Raw genomic sequence first — 26,184 nt, forward strand, 5'->3', positions numbered from 1 at the left:
GTTAAATAGTAGTAACATTAAGTCCTGAAGAAGCAGAAAAACTTTAGGAAAGAAAAGAAGCCTCATCCTCATTTTACAGGCTAAAGTGAACTTTCATGTACTGTATGCTAAAAGCCTTTAATTTGTTGGGTTTTTTAAAAATTAATGGGTTTCCCATTTTTACTTTTAAAAAAAATGTTCTTATTCAGATAATCGGTGAACAACAATTTGTTTCAAATGCAACCACTAGAGGTCACTAAAACGCAAAAATAAAATGCAAGTAAACTATTTCACAGACCAGACAAACATGTAACTGTGTAATATCTTTATTCTGCTGATGTATTCTAATATGTAGGTCATACTAGAAAAAAAAAAAAAAAGCGTCTATACCTGTGAATTTACTTGCAGTTGATTTCCAGTTAAGAATCTTTTAGAAGAATGCTGCCTTGATTAGAAAAAATGAGACTGATCTTAGAATACAATAGGGAAATTGATCTTTTGTATAATTGAACATGAAGACATTTTATGTGTAATTTCTTCTATTTGGAAGTTGCAATAAAAGTTGTTGATAGGCCAGGGTTTTTTCTGACTTAATAATGTTTTTCCCATGGAATTGCCCTTTACAAATCTGAAACATCATTTCCTCATATTTATTCCTACTTATTTTAGGAAAACACCTCAAATTTAAAGTTTTATCTTTGTATTTAGATTCTGAAACTGGTTCTTAAGGAACTGGATTCTATGAGAAGAAGATTCTTTCCAGGATTCTTGGAAAGAAAAATCTGCTTATTATTCATCTTACAAAAAGATAAATTCTTCCCAAGTTAGGGAGGTGGACTTCCATGTATATCTAATTTGGCTTATTTATTCAAAGAAGCTATTGTTCTTTGCTCTCTGTGAATAAAGAGGGCCTTCTGTCATTAGGACACAGCCACTCTGATGTGAAATTTCAGACTCAGGCTTTTATTTTAGTAAGAGATGATAGAGCAACATCACAGAATGCTTCCATGTTGGGAAGCAGTGGCCTTCTCTGTTTGGTAGGAGACCAGCCTCCTCCACCTGTTGAGTCACGCTCTGCTTGTCCTTTTGGAGGCAAAAATCTAGTCCTTTTCCTTACTTCTTTTGAATTTGCTAATTGGAAATACCAGTCTTGCACTATGACCTAGGCAGCTGTGCCTGTTTTTTTTTTTTTAACAGACCTGGGTCTGCTGCTCTGTTGGGTTTAAAGGGCTCAGGGAACCTGCTACAGCCTTCACACTGCAAGTTTCTTTGCAAAGCCTTTGACTTACAGAATTACGCGGCCAAATCAATAAACTAAATATCCCATGGAGAGTGACAGCATATTAGAATATCTCTGCCATATTGAGCTTAGAATGTGATTTCTTTGTCAAAACAGTCGAATATCCTGATTCCTGTTTTCATCCAAACTGAAGCTCCATATAATTTGAACCTTTTTATTTCTGATTTTTTTGACGTAAAAGTTGGTGGTTGTTTCCTACAGTTGCAAAGCAGCTGCATTGTTACAGGTACAGTTTTATGACCTGTAGACTCTAACTAGTCTGATTGTATCTTCTTTGGTCTAGGTCTACAGTTTGTCATTCAAATCCATACAGAATGTAATTTTTAAGTTATGCTCCTAGCTTATCTCTCTGATAACTCCTGTTTTTATGTCTATCCATGTCTGCACATACTGTAAGGAGGTTCAAATAAAAATGGTTTCATTTGGCCATTTATTCCCAAACTACTTAGTTTTAATGTTGTTTTATTGTAAAATAACTTTTTGAGTCTGCTCACAAATGATCGTAATTATTCTGTTAAATATGATGGAGTTTGTGGCTCAGGGTCCAGTTTTGTTCCAATCCCCCCACCCCACTACCCCGCAATATTCCATCAGCCTGAGAAGGGACATCCCTACCATCAACTTTTACTGGAATACTATGTCCAGTTCTAGTCCACTTATCTCAAAAAAGGCGCTGTAGAAATTAAAGGTCATTTTGAGAAGAACAACAAAAATAATTAAGTAAAAGGCCTCTGAGTGTACTGAAGAGTTAATTATCTTGAGTTGAATTATCCTCAAATGCTGAGGGATATATATGGAAATATATATTGGAATATTTTTCTTATATTGTAGTTTAAGATAAAGCCACTTCATGAAGCTGAAAAGTGGCAAATTAAGATCCAAAGAGAGTGCCTTTCCACACGAGAATGTGAAAGATGGAAAGTTGGCAAATTTCAGAGAAGTTCTAAGTGTTGATATGCGTAATGTGAGTATCAGACTTAGAATAGCAAGTGCTAGCAAAACATTTCTGAAAGCCTCTAAAGGTGCGTGCTTCAGATTTAATGTCGGTACTTAATTGTTCAGAGTTCGGAGATTATTTTAACCGGGGTGTCCAAACTCACTTTGAGTGTGGGGTTTTTTTTTTCTACCTTTTTTTTAAAAAGCATCTGGAGCTGACCACTTACAAAGCCAAAAAGCAGTCTTGATCCAGTTGACAGCTGCTTAGCGTCTTGTGTTTTTATTGACAAAGATTTGTCTTGTGAAAGAATGATTGACTTCTGTATATCTTGATTTTAGAGTAACACTTTTTTTTTCTTAGGATAAATATATAGTCATACAAAACCTTAATTTACTGTCACAGTTGGTTATAACTGATACACACATTGACTCATGTCAAATTTTTTTATGTATATTGAATGTCTTGTTTGTAGCTGGGGGAACCCATATACCTTTAATATTGCTGTGTAACTGTATGTTGATGATTTCAGAAGTAAACTTATTTGTATGAAGAAAGTAGAACACGAAAATCAACTACGATTTTGGAGTGAAACTGGAAAAAAAAAAAAGTTACCTTCATTCTTCTGTATACATGCTATGAAACTGATGTGTAATTTGGGTGGAAGATTGCCATATTTAAGTTGCTTATATATAGAATGACACATCTTACATCAGAGAACACTTTAAAAGGATTCTTTGTAATTGGTTATAATGATGGAAGTGTTTCATATCTCACCAGACAGCTTGTAGGACTATTTTCAGCATGCTTTCCTGTAATCACAGATTTTTGTTGATTCTAAACATTTGATATCTTTGCCATCTCTGTGTAATATTTTTGCAACACAAGCTGTGGCATTTCTGTTTAAAGTATAGTGTGACTTTGTTTTCTGGACCCGTGGCCCTTCCCACTGTATTTCTTTTTAAAGTAGGAAATGTTTCTTATTTCAATTGCTCTGCTTTAAGCTTTTAATTTTTTTTACATTGCATAGTCATTTGCTCTTGTACAGTTAGCTATTTGCATATTACCACAGTTAAAGAAACATAATAATCTCACAAAAATGCTGTTAAATAATGACTTATTTAACACAATTAGTATTTAATGCTTAAGATCTTAGTATTTTACCTGCTAGCATAAAATAATTATCATATACAGTTTAAAATGCAACTGTTTATATTGTATGACATTCTATAATTCCATTTTTTTCTTCCTTTCTATGCATTATAATGTAAATGCACAGCAAGGAATACAGTTTTAAGTCCTACTTAGTTAAAATATTTTAAATTTTTACTTAAAAGTAATTTTTTTTTCCACTATAAAATAATCACTTCCAAAATTACTATTTATTATATTTAAATTCTGTGGTAGTCAAACTGCCATGTTTTAAGCTGGTTATTCCTCTGTCCTAGATTATTCCCAGGTAGCTTTTACAGATAAGTGACTCCCGTTGAAGGGAGTTTTACATGTATGACAACTGTATAATCAATAGTTTCTTTTAATGTTAATGGGAATTGTATCTAGCAAGGACTAAATTTACTCCAAAAAAGTGTGATACATCATCTCTTATTTTCCATTTCAGAACTGGAAATATGCAGAGAAATTTCTACTGTGCAAAACCTACTAAGAAACAGAGCTTGACCCAATAGTTCTTATTGTTAAGAAAGTAAGATAAGCATAAATATTAGGCTAATAAATAATGCTTATATTGTCAACACTGAGTTATGTTTTTCCTTCAATTCAGCTGCATAGAAAACTTATATAAATAATTATATATGTTTTAACTTTTCCATCCCTAAGTCTACTAATTTCATGTTTGCCTGAGAGCAGAGGTTGTTCTTAAGCGGGAGTGTAAGAGAAGAGAGTAATACTTCATGGATTAGTTTGTGCAAACCATTCTTTCCTAGGGCTGCAAAGAATAAAATCTGGAAGGTTCTTTGATTTGGAAGGCAGCTGGAGGATTCTTGAATAGGATTTACCTTTTTGTTTTGATCCTAGGGTGATAAGCAGTTTCAGGTTAACTTACTTCCAGAGGAAAATGATGAATATGTGAACCATACCATGTATCTGTCAGCTACCTTTATTATGTATGTACCATGCAGTGGGAAGCTTAGTTTTTTTTCTGATTGTTGTACTATGTGGGCCTTAGCTAAACTAATTTCAGTTTGTCCCTCCTCTGCTATCACTTTCCTGAGACTTCAGAATATACTTGTGTCCTGTATGTGCATGGAATAATTTTGCCTTATTGGTTGTATTTGGAAATCTAAACTGAAAATGTTCTGTGATTTCTTAGAGTTTTTTAGCTTTATTCATACACACACAAAGCGAGGTAAATTGAATAGGCATTTTAATTTTTTTCTTAAAGTAAATCCAAAAAAGTCAAGATAAATAAAGTCAAATGCTGTACAGGAAACTTAAGGTACCTTGCTATTATTTTCACAAAAACATAAGGGTGGTTGTCCTGTAGCATTAAAAATGGAGAGATTCAGCCTGTCAGTGGTACTAAATGAATGTGATGTTAACAAATAAACTGTCGGCCACTTCACCAGTTACCTTTGGGAATATACCCATAGCTTTCTTGGTAAAGCCTGTACTCTAGAGAGCACTGAGAACTGTTTCACAGAGGGGAAGAAGTTCTGAATATTCTAAAGCCCCAAGAGCACTTACTGCCTGCAGTTCCCTCTATTTAAAATTAGGCAGCTAAATCTGTATGTGGAAAATGAAGTAAGGATACTTGAACAATCCTTATTTCTCCAGCTAACAAGCAGCTGTGTCAGCTAATGGAGCCTGCTTTCTCATGAATTGACTTGCAGCTGCTTGACTTTTAAACTTAATTACATAAAGGCTACTGTTCAGCATATTCACCTCTTCCTTTGTGAGCTATCACAAAGTTTAAACAGAAAATCCTTGGGTTAGGAGGGTGTATTCTGATATTAATATAGTATCTTGGCTTTTTCTATGTGTAGCATATTTTGAAGTGTCTTCGTATATGTATTCTCTGTTTAAAAAGAAATGAGTTTGTATCACAACCCTTCTGTCACTTTTATGTTCCTATTTTGCTTCTAGAGGTTTCAAAAAAACAGTACTTTTTTTTTTTTACTCTTGCTTAGTGTGGTAGAAATTGTGTAAGAGGTTTCAAATGATTGCAGGGAAGGAGACAATGCTAAAACAATTGTCTAAATGCTTTGCTTTTCTTTGCTACCCCAATTTCATGAAAACAATGCGTCAGTACAGAATTTTGTATGGTTGTACATCATGGGACAGAAAGGGAGATTAATTTGTCACATGTTGTAGATTTAGATTAGATGTGTTCTTTCATTAGTATTTTTTGACATCATGGCTAGACTTTGGTCTTTGCTTATAGCATCATTGTTTGTTGTTACTTTCACTGTCATGCTGTAGGTAAGTTTTGTAGAATAGAAAATGAAAATTAAGGTAAATGTCAAAATGAATAGCTTGAAAATAGTATGTTTCTACCATTTCTTAGATTGACAAAAGGTTCTTCTAGTTTCAAATAGCTTTTATAGCTTTTCTAGCTAATTAAAACATTTATAAGAAGTGGTACACTGCCAGACAAAGAATTTTATGTATTAAAAAGGACAGCTGCAGCAGATTTTTTTAAAGTTTATTATCTAAGACAGATCTGTTTACGATGTTTAGTGTGTGATTGCCCCCTTCCCATTTTTTTCTGGTTTACTGTACAGCTGACATCTGTTAATTTATAAGTAAATGGATATGTCATATACCCTGGAGACATGCTTGGGTTGTGGAAGACTAGGTGAACTAGATGGAATATTTTTTCTGTAGTTAAAATAGCCTAGAAAGAACAATTTTTTTTCTGTGGAAGAAGTAATATTTGCTTTTCTTACCTTGCTACAGTATCACCAGAACCATCAAATACGTACAGAAAATGAATCGTGAAGTTAGCATTCTTGCTGTGAGCAAGAGAGACCACACTGAAAAATTTTTCATGCCTAAGCTTCTTCACATGAATTACATGACTTTCTGTTAATTCTGGAAAATACATATCTATGTGAGGTTTTAAATATTTCCTGGCATAATTTTGATGCTGTTTGTGTGATGTTTGCAAAGTCACATCATATAATACTGCAATTGTTGTGATTAGTTCTTTCTTTATTAAAGCTTGACATAGCTGGGAATTTGGTTTTAATATATTTTTGATACTTTTGATTTATTTTGAGTCAACCAGCTTTGGGTCTGTGCGAGTTGTTGTACAGTTTCTTCACTGAAGTGTTTAGCTCTTGCAACTAAGTATGTACCTTGAAGAATGAACCTAAAAAAGAGCCCTTCTTCCATCTCTTTTTGTCCTGAACTTGCAAATGAATCAAATCATAGTGACAAGAGAAAAAAATCGAGCCCTTTCCTCTAAAGCACATACTTGCTTGATTGACACAATTAGGCTACAACATGTTTTTGTGATAGAAATTGCACACTGGTGGTAGCTGAAAAACCTAATTCCCTGCTGCCTTCTGATTGCAGCACTAAAAGACACTCAGACCAGGCTCAGTGTTCGGCAAGATCAGTGTATATTGGTTGTAGTCCTAGCTTTTCCTCTGAATAGCAGCCCTTTCAGCTATCATCTGGAAAAAAAAAAAATGTGATTTTAGTCTGAAACACATTTAAAAAAGAAAAAGTTCTAGCCAGATGTTGTTTGGTCTGCTTTGCATCTTCACTGAGCAAAATGAAGGAGTTTGCAATAATCAATAAAAGGAACTAATTTAAAAGAAAATTTATGGAAAATCCTTAAAGTCTATAGAATTTTTTATAATATGAACAATTCTACATACAATTAAACTAAAATATCCTACATGGATATTTTATTGATGGACATTGGTCTTCAAGAATGTTATCAGCATGATGTCTAAATCAAGTGGATAACAGGCCTGCTGCCTGGAAGCAGAAGAAGATGACTTAGAGTAACTTCACACAGAGTTATGAAAAGAATAAAAATCCAGAAACATGACATACAGAAAAGGCAAGGATGAACGGTAGAAACCTGCACATAATAATGATAGTTAAATATAGGGAAGCAATAAGGAAGAGAAGAAGAAAAAAAAAAAGCAAAAGAGTTCTTTGGATGCTCCTGCCAAATCTCATTCTGTGAAAACTGATTTCTAGTTCCAGTTTATATCTTTAGGTGTAAACCAACTCCAGCTGATTGCCACTGACCTCAGTTTTCAAGACAGAAATCAGTTTCTAATTCAGGGATCCTTCACTTTTTGGACTCCTGAGCAATATTTTTCTTTCCTGCTCTTGGCAAAAACAAAACCATATGTCTCTCCTGTTTGAAGCAAATATTCTAACCTGGCCCTTCCTGTCATTAAAAAGCTTCAAACTTAAGGGCTGAGGTGGAAATCAGATATATTCATGAGCATCTGCAACTGAAGTAATGTAATAATACATCTGTCATGACAGACTAGAAGATGACATTTTTTTCTTATAATAATAAAAAAACAAAAAACAAACCCCAAAGCTTGTAGACAGTGCTTTTTAGATGCATTTTTGGTTTGTTAATAAACATAACAGCTTTGTAAGTTAATTCCTACTACCTGTGTCTGATTGTATCCCTTTGGCATCTTGAGTTGATTCCAAAGCAAGTTGATGGAATCTCCATTTGAGTTCATGACATCTTGTTGGCTACTCTACTCATCTGCTAAGCCCTCTTCCTACAGCAGCTATGTAAAAGTTGAAAAGAGTTGAAAAATTTTGCATTGTATTCCACCTGGAAAGATGTCACACATCCACCTATATTGCTTCCTAGGGGAGTTCTGGAGGAGTTGTATTTCCGCATAAATTGTGTGGTATGTTGTACCTTTGCTTATTTATTTTTTTTTCTACATTCCAGACAGCATTAATACCACATCCATAGTCTGATGGCCAGTCTTCCCTTCAGTTCTCTTCATTCCATGACCCAGTTTGTTGTACTGAACACAAAATTTGCAAACCCCAAATATTTCACTGACTCAGACCCTTTCTTCTTGTATCTGCACCCCATAGAAGAGTTTGACAAAATTATCTGTTTCCATCTTGCCACCTGACTCTTTAGTCAAGCCACTTGTTCGGAGATATTTATCCAGCTTTCACTGAAGTGCAGTGGATCCCAGGTACATGTGGATCCAACTCCTGATTAATTACAGTTATCCCTTGTTATGTTTTAACTATTCATATTCCACTGAGAAGGGAGGTAGGCAACATGCTTGAGATGTTCAGAGAAGGCTGGTCATCTTTTTTCTTTTTTTTTTTCCATACACCGTTTTAAAGATGAGTACTTAGTATAAATATTACTGTAGTTTCTTTTCTGTTAGCGGCAATATAACCACGGTGTACTTTCTCAGTCTAGTGTGTGCTTTTGTCCAAGAAAAGTGAGATTGCTTTGACATTACTTGATGTTACATGATGTGTGTGTACTCACAAGAAAATGAACTGAAAAATAATTTCCAATATGCTTGAGGCATAGACGGTTTTTATCACTGTAAGGGTTTGCAGAATTACAAATCTGTTTTAATTTCCACTAATACTTGCTGGCAGTCATACTAATAGATCAAAGATGAAGTAATATTGTAAATCTCTACATTGCTACTTTACATCTGAAGACAGCATAAAATACCTTCTCTTTTAGAATATTCTGTGATTTTCACTTCTGGACTCCTAAAACTGCAGGGAAACTTCTAGAACAGCTTGAAATGGGTTGAGAATCTGCTACAGGTCATATATCAACTCCACACACTGTTGTTGTAAATGAAGGTAATGACTGTCTATCCAGATATGAATCTTTCTTCTCTTATTATAACTATACTATATCCATCCAGCTTGACAGCTAGTGTGAAAGATATAGGTAATTTATTAAATTTAAGGTGCTTTTGCCAGACAGTGTAGGACTTGCAGTTCATTACTGTTTACTTCTCTGAAAGGGAAAATGTAGGCAGGTTGAAAAGAAATGTACTATAGGTAAGAAGGAGGCTTTATTTGTCAGACTATGTAATTAAAATACATTTGATTTTTCTGTTGGGCCTTTTCTCAGGTAATGTACTTTCTTCATGCCACCCTTTAATGTTGAATCAAAGTCTTTGGACAGATTTTTTTCAAGCCTTATATTTTTCCTTATGAAAGGATATTTTAAATCTTGTGCAAATCACTAGTGTCAAAATTAGAAGTAATCTGTGCACATGACAGAGCAGGAAACAGCTTGCCTTCCTCATTTTAAGACATTTGATGTTCTTAAAATTATATATTCATAAAGACTTTCTAGTATATAACATTAAATGTGTTTTATACATATACACAAATATTTTTATAATTATGCTTATAATATAGATGATGAACCACCACTTCCTGTTTCATAGCTTCTGTTGCAGAGGACACCTGAAGATCTTCTTAAGTTTGGTTAATGGCACAGACGCTCTGCCTGTTCAGTATGTGACGTATTCTGTGAGCTCCCATTTCCCACACTTGTGTAATATTTGATTACTTAAATGTGTTCAGTGACTAGAGGGAAGTCATAGGGCAAATGTTATAGACTGCATAGACTTCTTAGAGAAAAATAGGCCATTATCTGATTATGGCGAATATAGACTTGTAATTGAGAGACCATAAGCATTTAAGAATAGCGAGTCCTATATAATGTGTAGTAATTATTTAATATTCAGTGCCTTCTGCCATAGTGACCCCATACAGTTCTATTAGTCTTTGGATTCTGGTAATTTAATTGTGCTTTTTTTGTTATGAATCAACTTACAGATACTAATCCTTAATGGACAAATTTATCATAATATATGAAGGTAATCAGTATAAAAATTCATGCAACTTATTCTGTTCCTCTTTAACAAAGATTTAACAATTTTATCACAAGTCAGTCACTAATCTTACAGCTCAGATTTCTTCAGACAGATCTCTTGTTTAATAAACCAGCTTTTTTTAAAAAATGAAAACTTGAATTTATTGAAGTGTTGACTAGCTTTTGGACGATTTTTGTTAGTGCACAGGAAAGGAAATAACTTCTTAACTTGAATTTTGTTAACTCAGTTTTACCACTTTTTCATTCAAATGTTAGACAAGAGTAGGAATTGGAATATCAGGAGATATTCCTCTTCTTATCACTTCAGAATAAAACCAATAACTAGGTCTGCTAGTCCTAAAATCTTGAGAGAGAGTGAGAAACAGTAATTTCTGTTCACCAATATAAAATATTATTATTTGATTTAATTTTCATTCATTTTAAATCTTAAATTCTTAATTTTAATGAACAACCAAAAAATGACAGAAGATGGATAATCTACCCAGTATATTTAATGTTAATGACAGTTTTGGAAAACTTCAGTTGAGTAGTAAGGCAGCCAAACAGAACTTCATACAAGAGAGTAAAGGAATAGTTTACTAAATGCAAAGTTTAATTCATGATTTTATTTAATAGCATATAAGATTCTGAGCATTTTAGGACTGCATACATAAATGTATTTAGATAACGCATCATCAAAATTTACCAATTTATTAACCATACTTGGGAAAATATATATTACAGCTGTAAAACAAGATTAGTGTTGATATTAAATCAGGGTTTTCTGCTGGTTGAGATACATCATTAAAGCTGATAATTTTTAACAGCCTGCCTTAATTCTCTATAGCAGATGTACAACTTGATTTGTATTTTCTTCATCAAGTCCTGCCTGCAAACAAACAATCAATCGTAACTTAGATATCATGATGATTTAATGATGTCCCTAGCTAATCTGCTGGGACTATTGTCTGCCACTTGTGTTATCACACAACTCATCAATTTTGTGTAGTCTAAATACTATTTCATGGCATGTTCACCCTCAGTCTAAGGAGGCAAAGTTGAGAGGTGTTAACTGAATATGGATAATGTCTGTTAATGCCACAGTGCTGAGATACTTTTAGGGGTATTGATTTCACAGTGAAAGTAGTTCTCAAAATATGTATTTCATCAAAAAAGCAAGAGTAATTTTGTATGGCTATAGCAAATTAATAAAAGAGAAAATGCTGTCATGTGTTCATCATTTAGTGCAGAATTGCACTTGAACCAACTTGACTATTACTTTCTCAAGTTGATATATTAGAAGCTTTAAAACATATTGATACATTTATGTCTTAAATATGAAAGTGAAGCTCTCTCTGGAATGGCAGGCTATTTAAAGTTCCTGAATAATATCTGAAGAAATGTTCTGAAACCAGTTTAAAAAACAGTTAATGAACATAGTATTACCTAAAAAAAGGGGGAGAAGGTCAAAGTTTGTTTAGTAGATCTTTTTGCTTTGATTTGAAGACTACACTTCCAGTTTTTATATGATTTCTTTGTACAAAGATTGGAGTTCTGAAGCAGTTTAGGTCAGAAGGTGAAGGAACAGCAAGGAAGGTTGAAGTTAAAAACTCTTTAGTGTTCTGAGAAAGAAGTGCTGTACTGCCAAATATATCTGTAAACTATTTAAAAAAGTTCATTTTATAACTTTTAGGACTGAAAATTGTTGTTTCCAGGGGTGACTGTTAAACTTTGTAAACGCCTGATTTCTTAAATTTTTTTTTTATTCACCTTTCAGTTCCCTTTATGCTTTTTGCAAATGTATGACAAGATCATCACAGAGTATTTTCTTCTAAAGTCTGCTAAAAAAGGACAAATTTTCACAGATTATTTTCTTTGAGCTTTTGAGACCTCTGTGTCAATATTTTGCCTCTTCCTATATAGATGCAAATGACAGTAAGGTTGGAGACTGCAAAAATATTATGACTTGCAAAAACATAAATTGCATTTCATATTAGCAAAGGATTTAGGACACAAGGATATTTGTTTACTGAGCAAGTGATTTTATGCATCTGTGAATTTGTCATTGTAAAAAATCTAAACCTTATAATGAAAGCAGTTCAGAATCCAGCCACATAATCTATGAGTAGTTTTCTGATAAAGATCTCTAGAAGATGACGTCTTGCAATAAATCTGAAGTGACGTATGAGATGCTGATAAGCATTAAGACAATTTCTTATGTGAGGATAATATCAGGATATTCTGATATTCTGAACTGCAAGTCAGGGATGGTAATTAATTTATCTTCTGTTTTTTCAAGATTATGTACATTTTTACTGGTCCTCTCACAGAAAACAACAGAATTTTTGTCTCCTGCCTAGCATATTTCTCAGTTAAAATACTTTCTAAGTTATACTGTTTAGCTATATGTTTGTTCTTTGTGGATAAAACCCTTAAATTATATTTTTACTATTTTTTTTTATTGGTGGATATGTAGTATAAATGTATTCCATCAAGAATTTAATAATGTATTACATATTTTTATTGGGCTGTATGAATAATGACAAATTTGCTATCTGCTTTGCAGTGATCAGCAGCCAACTTTGTGTTTTGACATTTATATTCATTGCTTTATACAGAATGGGATTTATGTTCAAAATCATAGTTTTCTTTAGATTTCTGAAAAAAATTTAGAGTAACTCTTTCTTTTTAGCTGCTTCTTGCTTAATGACTAGATGGAACTATGTTTTGCTAGGTCTTTTGAGGTAGTGGGAAGAGAGAGCATGTTTTGAAAGTAGAGAGCCAGGACTATTTCAGATAACCTTTGCCTTTGGCCAAACACTTCTCATGATTTTTGAGAAAGCACAATGTTGGTGTTGATGGTTTGTTTCGTGTTGGTGGTTTTTTCTTGTTTTGATTTTTAGTTATTTTCCAAACTTTTCCTGCTCCTACATTTGTAACACACAAGCTACAGTACTTCCTTGGTTATGTCCAGAAAATGTGTGTATCCCTATTGTTTGTTTCTGAGCTGCATCAATCCTTTGTCTAGCTAGTAGCTACAGCACCAGAAAAAACTTTGGAAGCAAGATCTGCTGCTGTAGCTACAATGCAGATATATGAATGTGGCTATATTTTGTCATCCGTCTTTATGTTGGTCCTTTTCTTTCACTTCAGAAAAATGCACAGTGTGCCATTACAGTCAGCAATAGTGTGTGTTCTCTCTCTGTGGCCTCATATTCAACCCAGGCTATAGTCTGTCTCCACAACTCCATCCCTATCACGTCATCTCTCATGCTTGAAGTGTGTTGGTTAATAACATGAAAGAGTTAGAGGACACATAATGGCAAACAAATCACGGATTAACCGCCACAATTTAACCAGATTTTTCTGAACTGCTTGACTTTTCCAGCTCACCAGGTGAGGTGATTGTAGATTTTAAATGTACTATCTGAAATATTAGTCTCTGCTGTACACTGGGTATATGGGTATTTCAGCTGTGTTGAAAACCAGTTATCTGAGCCATCTCTCATGGTTCACCTGAAAGGCTCTGTCTGCTGTGAGTACTTTTTTCTGTTTAGGGAAAGCTTCTTAACAGAGGCAAAACTATGAAGCTTTTAAGTGTTAGGGTGGTGGGACTCAGTCAGTTGAAATGAATTGAGCAGTTCCTTGACCGTGCAATGAAGCTGATGCTCAAAAGAGTTAGATTTGGATCCTCCACAAAAGGAGAAAGAAGCCTACGCTGGTGGGCCCGTACTCAGAACTGAAAAATTTATATCTTTTTGTTGGATTAACTTGAGACCAGTCTGAAAGAATGGCTATCAGGTTCTCCATTTAAACACTATGCAATGTCTGAGAATATCTTGGGAGACTGACTGCGCAAAGTAAGTGGTTCCCATAACTGCTGCTGTTTAGATCCCTTGTGCCTGTGTTGAAGTGCTGCTTGTTTGTATTCAAATAGGACTGTAAATGTTGACTTCTTTGAGATGAGTAGTAGAAGTCTGTGTTCCATGTGCTCTGTATACAGATAATACAATACTTGCTCAACTGGGAAAAACAGCAGAGAATTTTTTTTAGCTCATTAATTCTTCCCTATTGTTTATATAAAAGTATATACTTATATATAGTATAATAATATTATAGAAAGGAGCAATTAAAAAAAAAACCAAAACCAATGAAAAGTCTGTTACAGTGATCCAGTACTTATTTCGTTATGATTTGATTAGTTAGATGATCTTTGTTGTATAAACATTTCTGCTTCTTATTGGATATTTGTAGCGTCATCCATATCTAAGACCTGGACTCAATGACATTTTCCTCCACATTGTATATATAATGTGTTTCGCAATTACGATTTTTTCTTGTCTTTTCCATGCTTACTAAATCCTTTGCAAATGGCTCTTTAGCATAAGTGAAGAGTATGTCAGTAAGATGGTATTTCAGATAAAGCTTGTTACCTTTAACAACACGTTTTGCTTAAAAAAGATTATACATGTTGTTCTATGATTTATTTTTTTATTTTAGGCAATTACACTTTTAACTGAACTCATCAGAGAGAACTTCAGAAATAGCAAATTGAAACAGTGCCTCCTACCAGCACTTGGGGAGCTTCTTTACCTCATAGCCAGTGAGGTAAGACTGTCAAGTGATTCTTACAGTTTAACAAATGTGAAAAAAATTTCCTATGGAAAAGCAGACAAAAGAAGCAAATTACTTCACATTTGTATCCTCAACAGTTTCTTGTCCTTGTATGTTCTGTGATACTGTTTCTACTTTAAGAAACATATTAGTCCAATCATGGACTTTCTCTGAGATTAATTAAATTGCATTCTTCAAGTATAGAGCTTTAGCTTCATAAAATAATTTATTCACCATAATGACCGCTGGCCTCCAAGTGGCAGATCTAAGGGTTACAACATGTTAGCTAGAGACTTAAATGGGATGTATCAGGACAGCCTATGATATCAATAAATTAATATATCTAGTCCAGATCAGATTTTAGCATGGTTGGATTCACAATGATGTGGAAAATGAAATGGAATGATCCTGATGAGTTTCAAATGGAATTATGGTGATTCCTGACTAGAACTGTTTTAAATGTTCAGTATAGAAATAGTAGATTTGCATTAAAAAATAAACAGACGTTACTTATAGAAAAGAAATACTGTCAATAGTAGGAGTTGAAGATGACAGCTTCTCTAAACCCTCACCTTTCTTTTCCATATTCAAAGAGTAAAATACTTTCTTTTACTTATTAGAAATGAAGGTAACTTCAGACAGAAAAAGCCTAGCCTTAGCTTCTCTGAAGCGTTTGTATTAACTGCATCATCTAATTGCTCTGCATGCTATCATGTTAATTAACAGTCTGTGAGGTCACTTAATAAAGGAATAAAAGTACAAAATGGATCTGTATTTTGGCTTACTGTAGTTATGGCTTTGTGCTGACCTCCCATGTTTTACTGCCCTCATCCTCTAGCTACTTCACATGTTCCACAAGATGTAGTGGTTGCCTTGTTTATTGTAGGTTAGCTGCATCATCCTTTTTTGGTTAGACAACTGTGAAAATATTTGTCAAACACACAGAGTCACAGAACTTGTTCTTACACTGATAAATTGTCTTATGGAAAACACATCCACAGTCACAGTTTGTTTCTATGTTTTAATACTTCTCAGTTTTCCTTGGGGGAAAAAAATTGTATTTAGCATCATCAGACAGATTGCAAACTATATATTTTTTAAATACTGATAAAAACAAATAAACTTAAAACTGCAACTTGAAAATTCTATTTGGCAAGAGTATTTAGAACTGCTTGATTTTATTTTGAAATTAAACTTTAGTGGTTAAAACTAATCTGTTTACACTCGCTCTATAACAGCAGTATGATTTGCATGCACTGATCCTAATTTTTTTTTTCTTCTGAAAATGTGAACTGACAAATTTGTGAGTCTATATGTATTGATGAACTTCACAATGTTTGAAGCATGATAACTTGTATTGAGATGGCAACTGTATCATGTTTCAGGAGGATCTATAGCAATGGGTTGCATTGTTTTGAGTTTTAAGCAAGAAATTATTAGAGACTAGGAGGAAGCATTTGGAGCTACTCTACACATATGAACTCAGGGCACTGTGTCTTGATAAAACCTCAAAAATATCAGTGTGATTTGTATCCTTGGAAACACTGTCTGTTTTATTTAGTTAGTTTTTAAAAGTCCTTTATAAAGCTTTTCATTTCTCTATTCTGTACCTACTTAACCTCAGAATACTGTAGTGGTGTAGGCATTTTGTTGCTCATTAAACTGCAGAACACTAGTATTGAATGACCTTACCAAGATCACATACCACGTCAGTGGCAGCATAATAAAATGAAACAAGGAATTTTATTCCCAGTTTATATCTTTAAACAGCAAAACTTTATGCCTTAACTAATTTAAGAAAAAAAATCATAACTGCATCTAATTCATTAAGAACTGTACAGAAAATATTTTTGTGTTTCTTTTTTACCTTGTTTTCTTCCATTTTGCTGTTCAGCCTGCTTGATTTTTTTATCAAGCTGCTAAATATTTATCATTTAAGCTGTAAGATTTTGGGGGCATGGCTGATTTTATTTATTTATTCCCTCTGGGGTTTTGTTAAGTGTTACTAGGTCCAACCACAATATTAATATTAAATAATGATAAGGATTCTTTATTTTTCTTATGAACGTTTGGTAAATCAAAAATTATCAAACACTTAAAAGCAAGTTCAGCTATCTAGGCACAGCATGATTCATTAGGTTAAATACAGGATCACTGGTTGCACTTCTGTGGCATAGAAGATACTGGGGAAAAGTCCAGATAATCATAATGGTCCTCTGCAATCCTAACTAAACTCTGATATTATGTGTGTACTTGCATATGAGATCTCATAAGTAAGATTTTATGCTCCGTGTCTGCATTTTTCCAAACGGAAGCCAAGAGCAATTCACAAGTAGCATGAGCAGACCCCAGGGAGGATGTTCTGTTACTCTTAAGCGAATTGCCTTGAGGGAAAACTTTCAAGTTCTATGTAATATTTCTATTCATTTTGTGCTGTTTGTGTTATTAGGGTGCAGAACCTAAAGTTTAATCAGAATCAGCGTGGGCTGTGAGCAAAAAAGTAGGAAGATTCCCCAGTGTTTGGTGGTATATTTAAATTTATTAAATGTCAAATTGTGTAAGTGTTTTTAGGTAACTAAGAATGGTGCTACATTTCATAGACCTTTTGCTTTTCTATTTCTAACTAGAGACTAAACCTTGCAGAAAATCATTAATCAGTCTGAAGAATGGAAGAACTGTTAATGTTTCAGAACTGCACCGCTTCTTAAGGCTTTTTATTTTATAGTACATTTAATATGTACGGTTACAGAAAAACTTGGCAGATTTTCTGATTAAATTAGATTAATAAAATGAGAAACAGACCCATGCCAGTTCCAGCATAGGCTGTCATTTTAACTTTGTCTTAACTTCTAGTCTTGTCCTGCCTTTTCTAGGTAAAGATTCCACTTTTGATTGTTAGAAAGTAACCTGCCATCCTTTGAAACTTGGCCTGCATTTTCTTAAAACTTATACACTATGCCTTGGAAGGCAAACTGTGCTTAAATGTCAACATGTTGTTACTCAGATAAGATGAAGGAGGTGGAATGTAGTCGATCTGATGTCTCTGTCAGATGTCAAACCCCTCTTACTGTCTGTAAATTACTTCCAAGAAAAATTGTTCCATACCTCCTAATACAAAGTTAGCAAACTTTTTATTTAACAAATCTGTTTTCTCTATTGATATGTTGCAAAAAAAATTTTGATTTATTTTCAATAAAGAAGGAAAATTAATTTTACTAGGCAATTCAATCATATCTTCCCTGCTAATGTGCCGTGCTTTAATTAAATGCCTGACATTATCACATCATATATGTTGAATTAGTGTAACCCACTCAGAAGTCAGGAAATTCAGAAAATATAACTTGTTTCTGCATTGTTAACCTCCACTTTGCCCATCCTATGCTTTTTATTATAAAGGTAATTAGAATGCTAAAAATAATTTGCTAACATAATCAGTAGAGTCCAAGACATGTATAATTTCTGAAGAAACTGTTGCTTGTCATCTTTTGTCTACTTATTGAGACAAGTTAGTCCCTGATTTCATGACCTTCATCTTCACACTATTCAACGCCTATTATTTCTTACTTTCTGTCCCAAAAGAGGCTATTTTTTATTTCAGTTGCTAATATCTCTGTGTTACTAGCCTAGATGTGGAGGTTGTTTTAGTTAAATCTTAATGATATCCAAGTGACCTCTTTTAAACTTGAATTTTTGCAGTAGGCTTCTAGGAGAGGGGAAGTGGAGTTCATTAATGTCTAATGTAAGAATCAAACCCCTGATTCAACTAGCCGTGAATTAGCCTCTCTAACAGGGTGATTTCAAGGATCTTGAAACAGTGTTGATATGTACTGAAGGCTATACCATACAGTAAATTTTATTAAACACTTTATAGCTCCTTGTATGACTTTGAATATTTTTTCCAAAGTAAGTTTACAATTTTTTTTAGTTCCCAGATAAAAATAATTTTGTTTGTTTGGTATAATTAAATCACATTTAAAGAGAAGCATTACTGCTCTTAATAATCAGTTGTCTCTTTCTGAAGTAATCAAAATGATTGAGAGGAATGCAAAAATATTTTTGTGCATGTGCATTAGAAGAAATTGATGACACCCAGAAATATTATTACAAATTCTGTTATGGATTTTGGAGGCTATTTAAATAAGCTAATAAAATATCAATTTCTGTGCTGCACATGAGTAACATTAAATAGTAATACTGCCCTGGAATTTAATATATTTTCTAGCATATGTTAACTTGAAATATGTATGATATGAACCTTATTAAGAATCTGTTACCCATTTTTTATGTGACTGAGTTTATTGTGATTTTTTTGATTTAATCATTTGTGCCGTTGGCTTCATTTCAGGAGGAAAAAAGGGAGCACCCCAGAGAATGCTGGGTTGTTCCCTGTGCTGCTTACACCGTGCTAATGAGGTGTCTTCGGGAAGGGGTAAGGCTCTTTCATTGTCCTCAATAGAATTTCTCCACTGTAATAACCCTTTAGGCATTGTGTGAGGATTGTAGCCTGCAGCACTGCAGTACCTTGTCAACCAAGTATTGCTCTTGAATTTAAATAATCATGATAAGACCATGACCTAAGCAGGGTATTAATGCAAAAATGCAGTGTTGTTCTCTGTACATTCAGCATTTATGTATTGGTGCTTGTTTTCTGGAAATGGGATAAATTACTGTTAATGAATGTGGAATTTATTAATACTGTGGCTTTCTTTTGAGAAATGTTCTGACAGTTTGTACTGTCCTCTTGCAATTTGATTTTTATACATCTTTCATAAATCTTGGAGCAAGATTTACTTTCTGTTTTGAAGTGGTCGATACACAGTTTTTTAAAACTGCATTGTTATCCTACTGGGTTGTTAGCATTCTTTTGAGGCCAAAAAGTAGTAATTAGTTTTTTTCTCATACATGTGCTATGCTGTATTCTTCATTTTTCTTGGTAATGACTTAGCTGTGATAGAGGAAGGGAAGAAAAACATGCATATAGTTCCAATTTGTAAAATGAAAAAGAATTGAGTAGAGGGTTTACATCTATTGTTTGTATGAGACCACTTGACTTTATTTTTGCCCAAGGCAAAGCTCAAGGCAGAAAACATGTCAGAGGTTGCTGGAGGGGTGAAAGCAAGAGAAATAGCTTTTTTCTTCTTTTTTTTGAGATCTTTATTGCCTACCAATTGTGATTAATAGAGGAAGAGTCCAAATGCATTTTAACATCTTCAAACCTTCAGGTGATCAAGAACATACAACTGTGTTGGTATTGTGGACTATTTCCAGCTCATTAATTAGAGTAAGATGTCATTCTAAGGCACATTAGTGAGAAGCTATTTAATTATAAATTTAGTAATGGAATACTTGCTATTTCTGAAAATTAATTGTAGAGAAACTAAATCAAGACATCCATAAGACACTAGTTTATTCCTATATAATAAAATGACTTCTTAGTCCTGAAAAATGTCAAATTTTTCTTAATAATTTATCTTGATATATTTTTCTTGAAAAAATCACACAAAATAGAAGTACATTTCCCATGCAATAGTTTGCATTAAATTTAATTAAGCACAAATTCAAAGTTATGTCTAGGCTAACCAAGCACAGATGTGCATTTCTATAGTTTCTGTTTCTGAGGATGCTTGAGGTTTGCAATGGATTTCTTTTGCAATTTCTTTTGCTACTTTCTTCCTCCACTGTTATAGCAATCCTCTTCTTATCTTCCATAACTTTTGCAGCCACCCATCTTTCTTGGAAAATAAAGTTGCAGCATCTAAAACTAGATGGTTAAAGTCATATTACTGTTAGACATCTGTTTGTAACAGATTTTATTTATTTTTTTAAGGAAAGAATAATCAGATATTAAATAAGTTTTTGTGCCAGATGTTTTAGATGCAGGGGTGGAGGAGGAATGAACAAAGATGGAAAAACAGAGAGAGAAGGATTTTAAAGTATTCAGTTTACTGTGTCACTTTTGCATATTTGTTTCAAAAGATGTAAGAGTAGGACTACTGAAGTAGATGCATCCAGGACGATAGTATATCAGTCTCTTCAGTCTATCCTATTATTTAGTGAAAAGGTAGATCTCACAATCTTTAGCAGCAAAAGTTACATAAAAAAATTTACTTAATGAGTTTTTATGAAAACATCTGTGTGATGTCACCGAACTGACTTAAAATATAACCACATGTCTTAGAGTGTTTTCTGGGATTTTTTTTTAAAACATGTTTGAAGATTTGGAACTACAGAATACTTTAGGATGGAATGAACCTCTGGAGGTCATCTAATCCAATTTCCTGCTCAAAGCAGGTCAAAATCAGATTGTTCAAGGACATGTCTGTTTGACTCTTGAATGTCTCTACGAATGGTGGTCCCAAGTCTCTCTGGGGAATGCCTGGACCACCCTCATAAGAATAAAGTTTTTCCTTGTATATGATTGGAGTTTCCTGTGTTGCAACTTGTGGCCATTGCCTTTTGTCTTCTGGCTGTGCACCTCTGAGAATATTTGTTTCCAGCTTCTCTTTATCCTTTGATCAGGTAGTTGTAGGCAGCAGTAAGATCTTCCCTGAACCTTCTTTTCGCAAGGCTGAACGGCTCTCTCAGCCTTTCCTCAGATGTCATATGCTACAGCCCTCTGACCAGCCTGATTCCTTGCTATGATGGGGACATGACTGGTGCTGTGGGCAAGGGGAGGGCAGTGTATATTTTATGCCTTGACTTTTCGAAGGCCTTTAACGCACTCTCCCATACTCCCCCTATCACCAAATTGGTGAGATATGGACTCATGAAATGGAAGATAAGGTGGGCAGGAAAATTCACTCAGGTGATCAGTGGTGCAAAGTCCAGCTGGCAGCCAATAACTAGGAGTGTCCCGCAGAGATCAGTACTGTTTAATGTCTTCAGTAATGACCAGAGTGACCGACTGGAGTGTGTTCTCCAGTTGGATAACAACAAATTGGTGGGGGGAGCAGCATCAATGTGCTGGATGTCAGGGCTGCTGGTCAGAAGGACTACGGCAGACTGGAGAAATGAGCTGACAGGAACCTCATGAAGTTCAACAAAAGTGAGAGCAAGCGCTTGTTTCTGGGATGGAGTAGCCCCCCTGCAACAGTACAAGCTCCCTAGGAAGCAGCTCTGCAGAAAGGGCCTTGGGGGAACCAGTGAAATGTTGAACATCAGCCAGCAGTGTGCCTTAGCAGCAAAGAAGGGCTACAGCAACACAGGCAGTATTAGCAAGAAGTAGCCAGCAGGTTCAGGGAATTGATTCTTCCCCTCTGTTCACCACTAGTGAGACCACATCTGGAGTATTGTGTTCAGTTCTGACTCCCCAATACAAGAAAGATCTTGACATTCAAGAGTCCATCAGAGTGCTACCAAGATGATAACTGGAAGAAAAATGGCTGGTGTTCAGAATCACTTCTTAATTCATTGCCAGATATGTTAAAGAGCATGTTTAATGTTTTCTAGTTACAGTCATATAGTCTTTTTCACAGAGAATAAAGCATAAACTATGGGCACGTGTAAGAAAATTACGATCAAGTGCCTTCCAGCTTTTTGCTTGTAAGGGGAAGAAAATCATAAGAAAAAAATCAGTTTGGGCCTTTGGAGGTTTTGTGGTCCAGCCTCCTGTCAATACAATGTCAGCTTATATTTGCATTCAACATCAAAGTTATATTAGGTTGCTCAGGGCTTTATCTACTTGAGCTTTAAGTAACTCCAAGGATGGTTATTCTGTAAAATGTGCCCATTTCAGTGTGAGACTACTATCACTTTGAGGCAGACACTGACCTCCTGAGCCTTTTATATGTCCTTTGGCCTCACCTTGTTCAGCAGTGAATTCAATTTTCCTTAGTCTTATTTTTGTTACTGATCTACCAATAGAAGCCCTTTTTGTTGCTTTTTGAACCTCTCCGTTTCCAAATCAGTGCTCTTTTCTGCTAACCTAATACACTGGCTCTAATGTGTTGTTTTTTTGGTTGGTTTTTTTTTGAGTCAACTTTGCATTGCTCTGGTAGCCAGCACAGAGCCACTTTGCCCAGGCAGTGAGTGGCTCACAATGTTTGGTGGCTGATATGCAAGCGTGGTAGGGGAGTGTGTGAATGATAACTTCTCCCCCCCATCCTGCTGTGAAATAGGAGATAGTAGAAACAGTTAAAATGAACAATCTAGAATTTTTTAAGGTCTGACTTAAAACTAAAATGAGGTTCTGTGTAAATTTTATTGCTTGCACTAGTGAAGCACTGGATATGAAAATTTTGAAAATATCATCTAAACTTGCCTTCACTGTGCCTAATGTTCTTTGACTGCAGCTGAAGATCTTAGCTGCTATATTTCTTTATTTTACATTTGTAGCCTGTAATCTGCTATTTATTCAATAAATTTCCCTGATCTAACAATTTATACATGTAAGCTTTGCATTCTTACAGTAGTAATTAAGAAATAATAATTAAATTTAAATTAAAATTAAATTTTAATTTTTCTAAGCTTATTTAATTATATTTTACATCAGTATGTTTTCTGGAATGAATATTTGTGAATATGGTCTTAGTTGTGAAAATGGCAAACTAACTTTTTGTAATAAATTCTGAATTATTACAGTATGTTGAATATATGCATTATAAATACATACTTGTAGTTTTTGTTGCCAGTTAAGCTTTGTTTGATGTATTTAATAAGAAGTCAAGACAATAAACCCAATTTATGTCATTCAGTACTATAGTTTATATAGCTTTGAGTTTTATAAGGTAAATTCACTGTTCTTCAGTTTTATTATGAACTACTCTGAAGTGTACTTGGATCTCTGGAGTTTTATAAGGTTTGTCATTATCAGAGCAGAATTGCCCTCTGAAACAGAACAGCAGAGCAGGAAGGAGTTTGAAATGTGCGTGTGTCCCTTTTATTTGTCTGTAAAGGAACAAAATGTTCAGAAAATGCATAGTGTCGTTTCCACATACCTTCTATGCCTGAAAATCTAACACTGCCAAGAAGTGTATGTATAGGTGAAAGGAGTTTTAGGATGGCAAAGTAGAAGACTGGGAAAGTCTTTTATCTGTAGGGGATCACAAGTTTAGATTTCCTGTACTTCAATGTTGTTAACTAGAAGCTGAGGCAAAGAACAGGTGTGTTCAATGAAGTGTCAAAATAAGGACATTTGGTACACTCATAAATAAATGATAAGCCCAATTTGACATGTTTAGTCTTGGTATAATGTCTGTCAGAACCAATGTAGTAAATATTCCAATATTTATTTATTAATCTTTTCCAATAACAGTTTCCAACAGTGACACAAAATGCCTGTTCCAGGCATCTGTATTTGTGTCTTAAGTTCAACTTTTAAATATTTGTGTACGGTCTCTAAGATAGCAGAGTCCTGATTTCTACAGCTGAAGTGCTTAGTTCTGTGCAATGCAGTCATGAAAGATACTTTCTGTTTCAGAAAGGATATTCTTATTTAATATTAAGTACCTAATGCTAAAGTGGCTACCCTTTTCCTTTGATTCATTTCACCTAGTTTATTCAAAACTCCTTTGCTAAAGTTACCCATGTCTACTTCACCACAAGTGTATCGTCCTACCTCTTACTTGAATATCCTCAATGACTCTGCATATCTTTTTTTTGCTTTTCATTATCACATTTAGGGTTCAACCTCATCTTAACTAAGTGAAATCTGAGCTTTAGTTGCTACTGTACATTTGCCCCTCTTCACACTTAACGTTCTAGTCGTTTCTCTCACCTTTCTGCTTTCACTGTTTCCTCCCTTATATTTGCCCCTGCATTCTTTCTGATCCTGATACTGAACCAGTAATCTTTCCCATATCCAAACTACTTTTTGGTGTCTTTTATAATTTTTCTTGTCTGATTTAGTCTGGATTATGTTGCTTTGACAAGGTCCTTCACATTTAGAAACTGTGTGCAAGCCTGCTTTTAAGTCTGCCTGTGTGAAAGCAGAGAGGAACCATTGAAATAGCTTTCAGGAGCTTGGTATCTGTCCATTTCTGCTTACAAATGGCATGTAAATATAAGGCATACAATAATATACAATTTTAGTAATGACTTCATAGAACCTGGAAAAAATAATATATAGGCAATACACTTGCCTATGGATAAATTTAATATATACAGTTATATATATACTGTTTAATGTATACAGTTTTTTATATATATATAACTGTTTTATATATATATATACACTGTATCTGGCTTTTAGAATGTGCATAATCCTCTCATTTTGAAGCATGGCACCTGGAGAGTGTATTTGAATCAGAAATAGCGAATGAGTTTACAAAGGATAATTTTTTGTCTCTTGGATGTGCAAGGTACTGTATAAGCAAGATTTTTAATAAGTTAGAGCTTGCCAGTAAGCTATATAATATACATTTCCCTCTTTCATATGGACATCTTCCTTTATGAGGAAGCAAGATATAAGTCTGAGGGTTTTGGCTCTGAACTGATGAGGAATTTTAATAATAAAAGATAACTTTAAAAAATAATTGTGAATATATAATATAAGGCAGTATGTTTTATAATGTGTATTCTTAACTGGAGCAGTTCCTTAACAGTGAATTTGAAAGGAGAATTTGGAGGGGAGGAGAATAAAATCATAACTATTTTCTCAGAAAGTATAGGACAGCCTATATTATAAAAGTGATAGTCTGAATCGTATATATTCTCACTTTTATTTCTTCTTTAGGTATTGCTTTTCTAGCTTACTGACAGAATTGCCTATAGTATAAAAGTAATAGTCTGAATCATACACATTGCCACTTCAATTTCTTCTTTAGACATCAGTTTTTTAGTTTACTGGCAGAATTGCCTGTAGTATAAAAGTGATGGTCTGAATCATATACGTTATCACTTTAATTTCTTCTTTAGATATTGATTCTCTAGTTTACTGACAATTTTAAAATTTTTTTCCATAAAAGTTATTTAAAATTTTTATTTCTATGTGTTCCTTCTTCTCTGTGAAGGGTTTCTATTGCAAATTGTTGCCAAATTAAGATTCAGTTCTTATGAATGCTTGGGATGATACAGCTTTACTTCATTAAGTTATGTTTGCAGTTTCTTTTTATTCTGTCTTTTTAGATTAAAGGAAGAAGTGTGTGGAAGTTGATTTAGAATAATGATGGAATGCAGTGTTACTTCCTGAATCTTTCAGCTTTTCCAATGTTTCTATATCAGTATCATGCATAATATAAAAAGATCATAGAATATTTTATCTTAACCTTTAAATGAAATTATGCTCTTTTTAGGTGGTATGTTTGTTAGCGTAGTGACTGTATCTTCAGTGCCTCCAAAACTTCTAGTGCACTGTTAATTTTTTAACAATCAATAAAAATACCTGGTAGATTTAGTTATTTCAAATAATGAAAGTAGATTCTTTGATGACTTTGATTTGCATTATGGTTTTTTTCACAATTGGAGTACAAAGATGTGATTAAAAGAAGTTTCTCTTTTAGCAGTGTACATTTATTTATCCTTTTGATATTTGCTTTCTCACTCAGGGCTCATTTTCACTAAGCATCCATAACTTCAACTGGAAACAGA

General features: G+C 34.0%; 1 protein-coding gene across 6 annotated transcripts in view; it reads left to right on the forward strand.

The window, feature by feature from the left end:
- Positions 1-26,184, forward strand: part of ULK4 (unc-51 like kinase 4) — a 253,132-nt gene that overhangs the window by 30,204 nt on the left and 196,744 nt on the right. For all 6 annotated transcript variants that reach the window (XM_074891573.1, XM_074891583.1, XM_074891535.1 and 3 more), the window contains 2 exons: positions 14,545-14,652; positions 19,004-19,087. In XM_074891573.1, coding sequence (XP_074747674.1) covers positions 14,545-14,652; positions 19,004-19,087 — 192 coding nt within the window. The remainder of the gene's footprint in view (positions 1-14,544; positions 14,653-19,003; positions 19,088-26,184) is intronic.

The sequence above is a fragment of the Strix uralensis genome, chromosome 1 (assembly GCF_047716275.1).
Source record: "Strix uralensis isolate ZFMK-TIS-50842 chromosome 1, bStrUra1, whole genome shotgun sequence".
Taxonomy (NCBI): Eukaryota; Metazoa; Chordata; class Aves; order Strigiformes; family Strigidae; genus Strix; species Strix uralensis.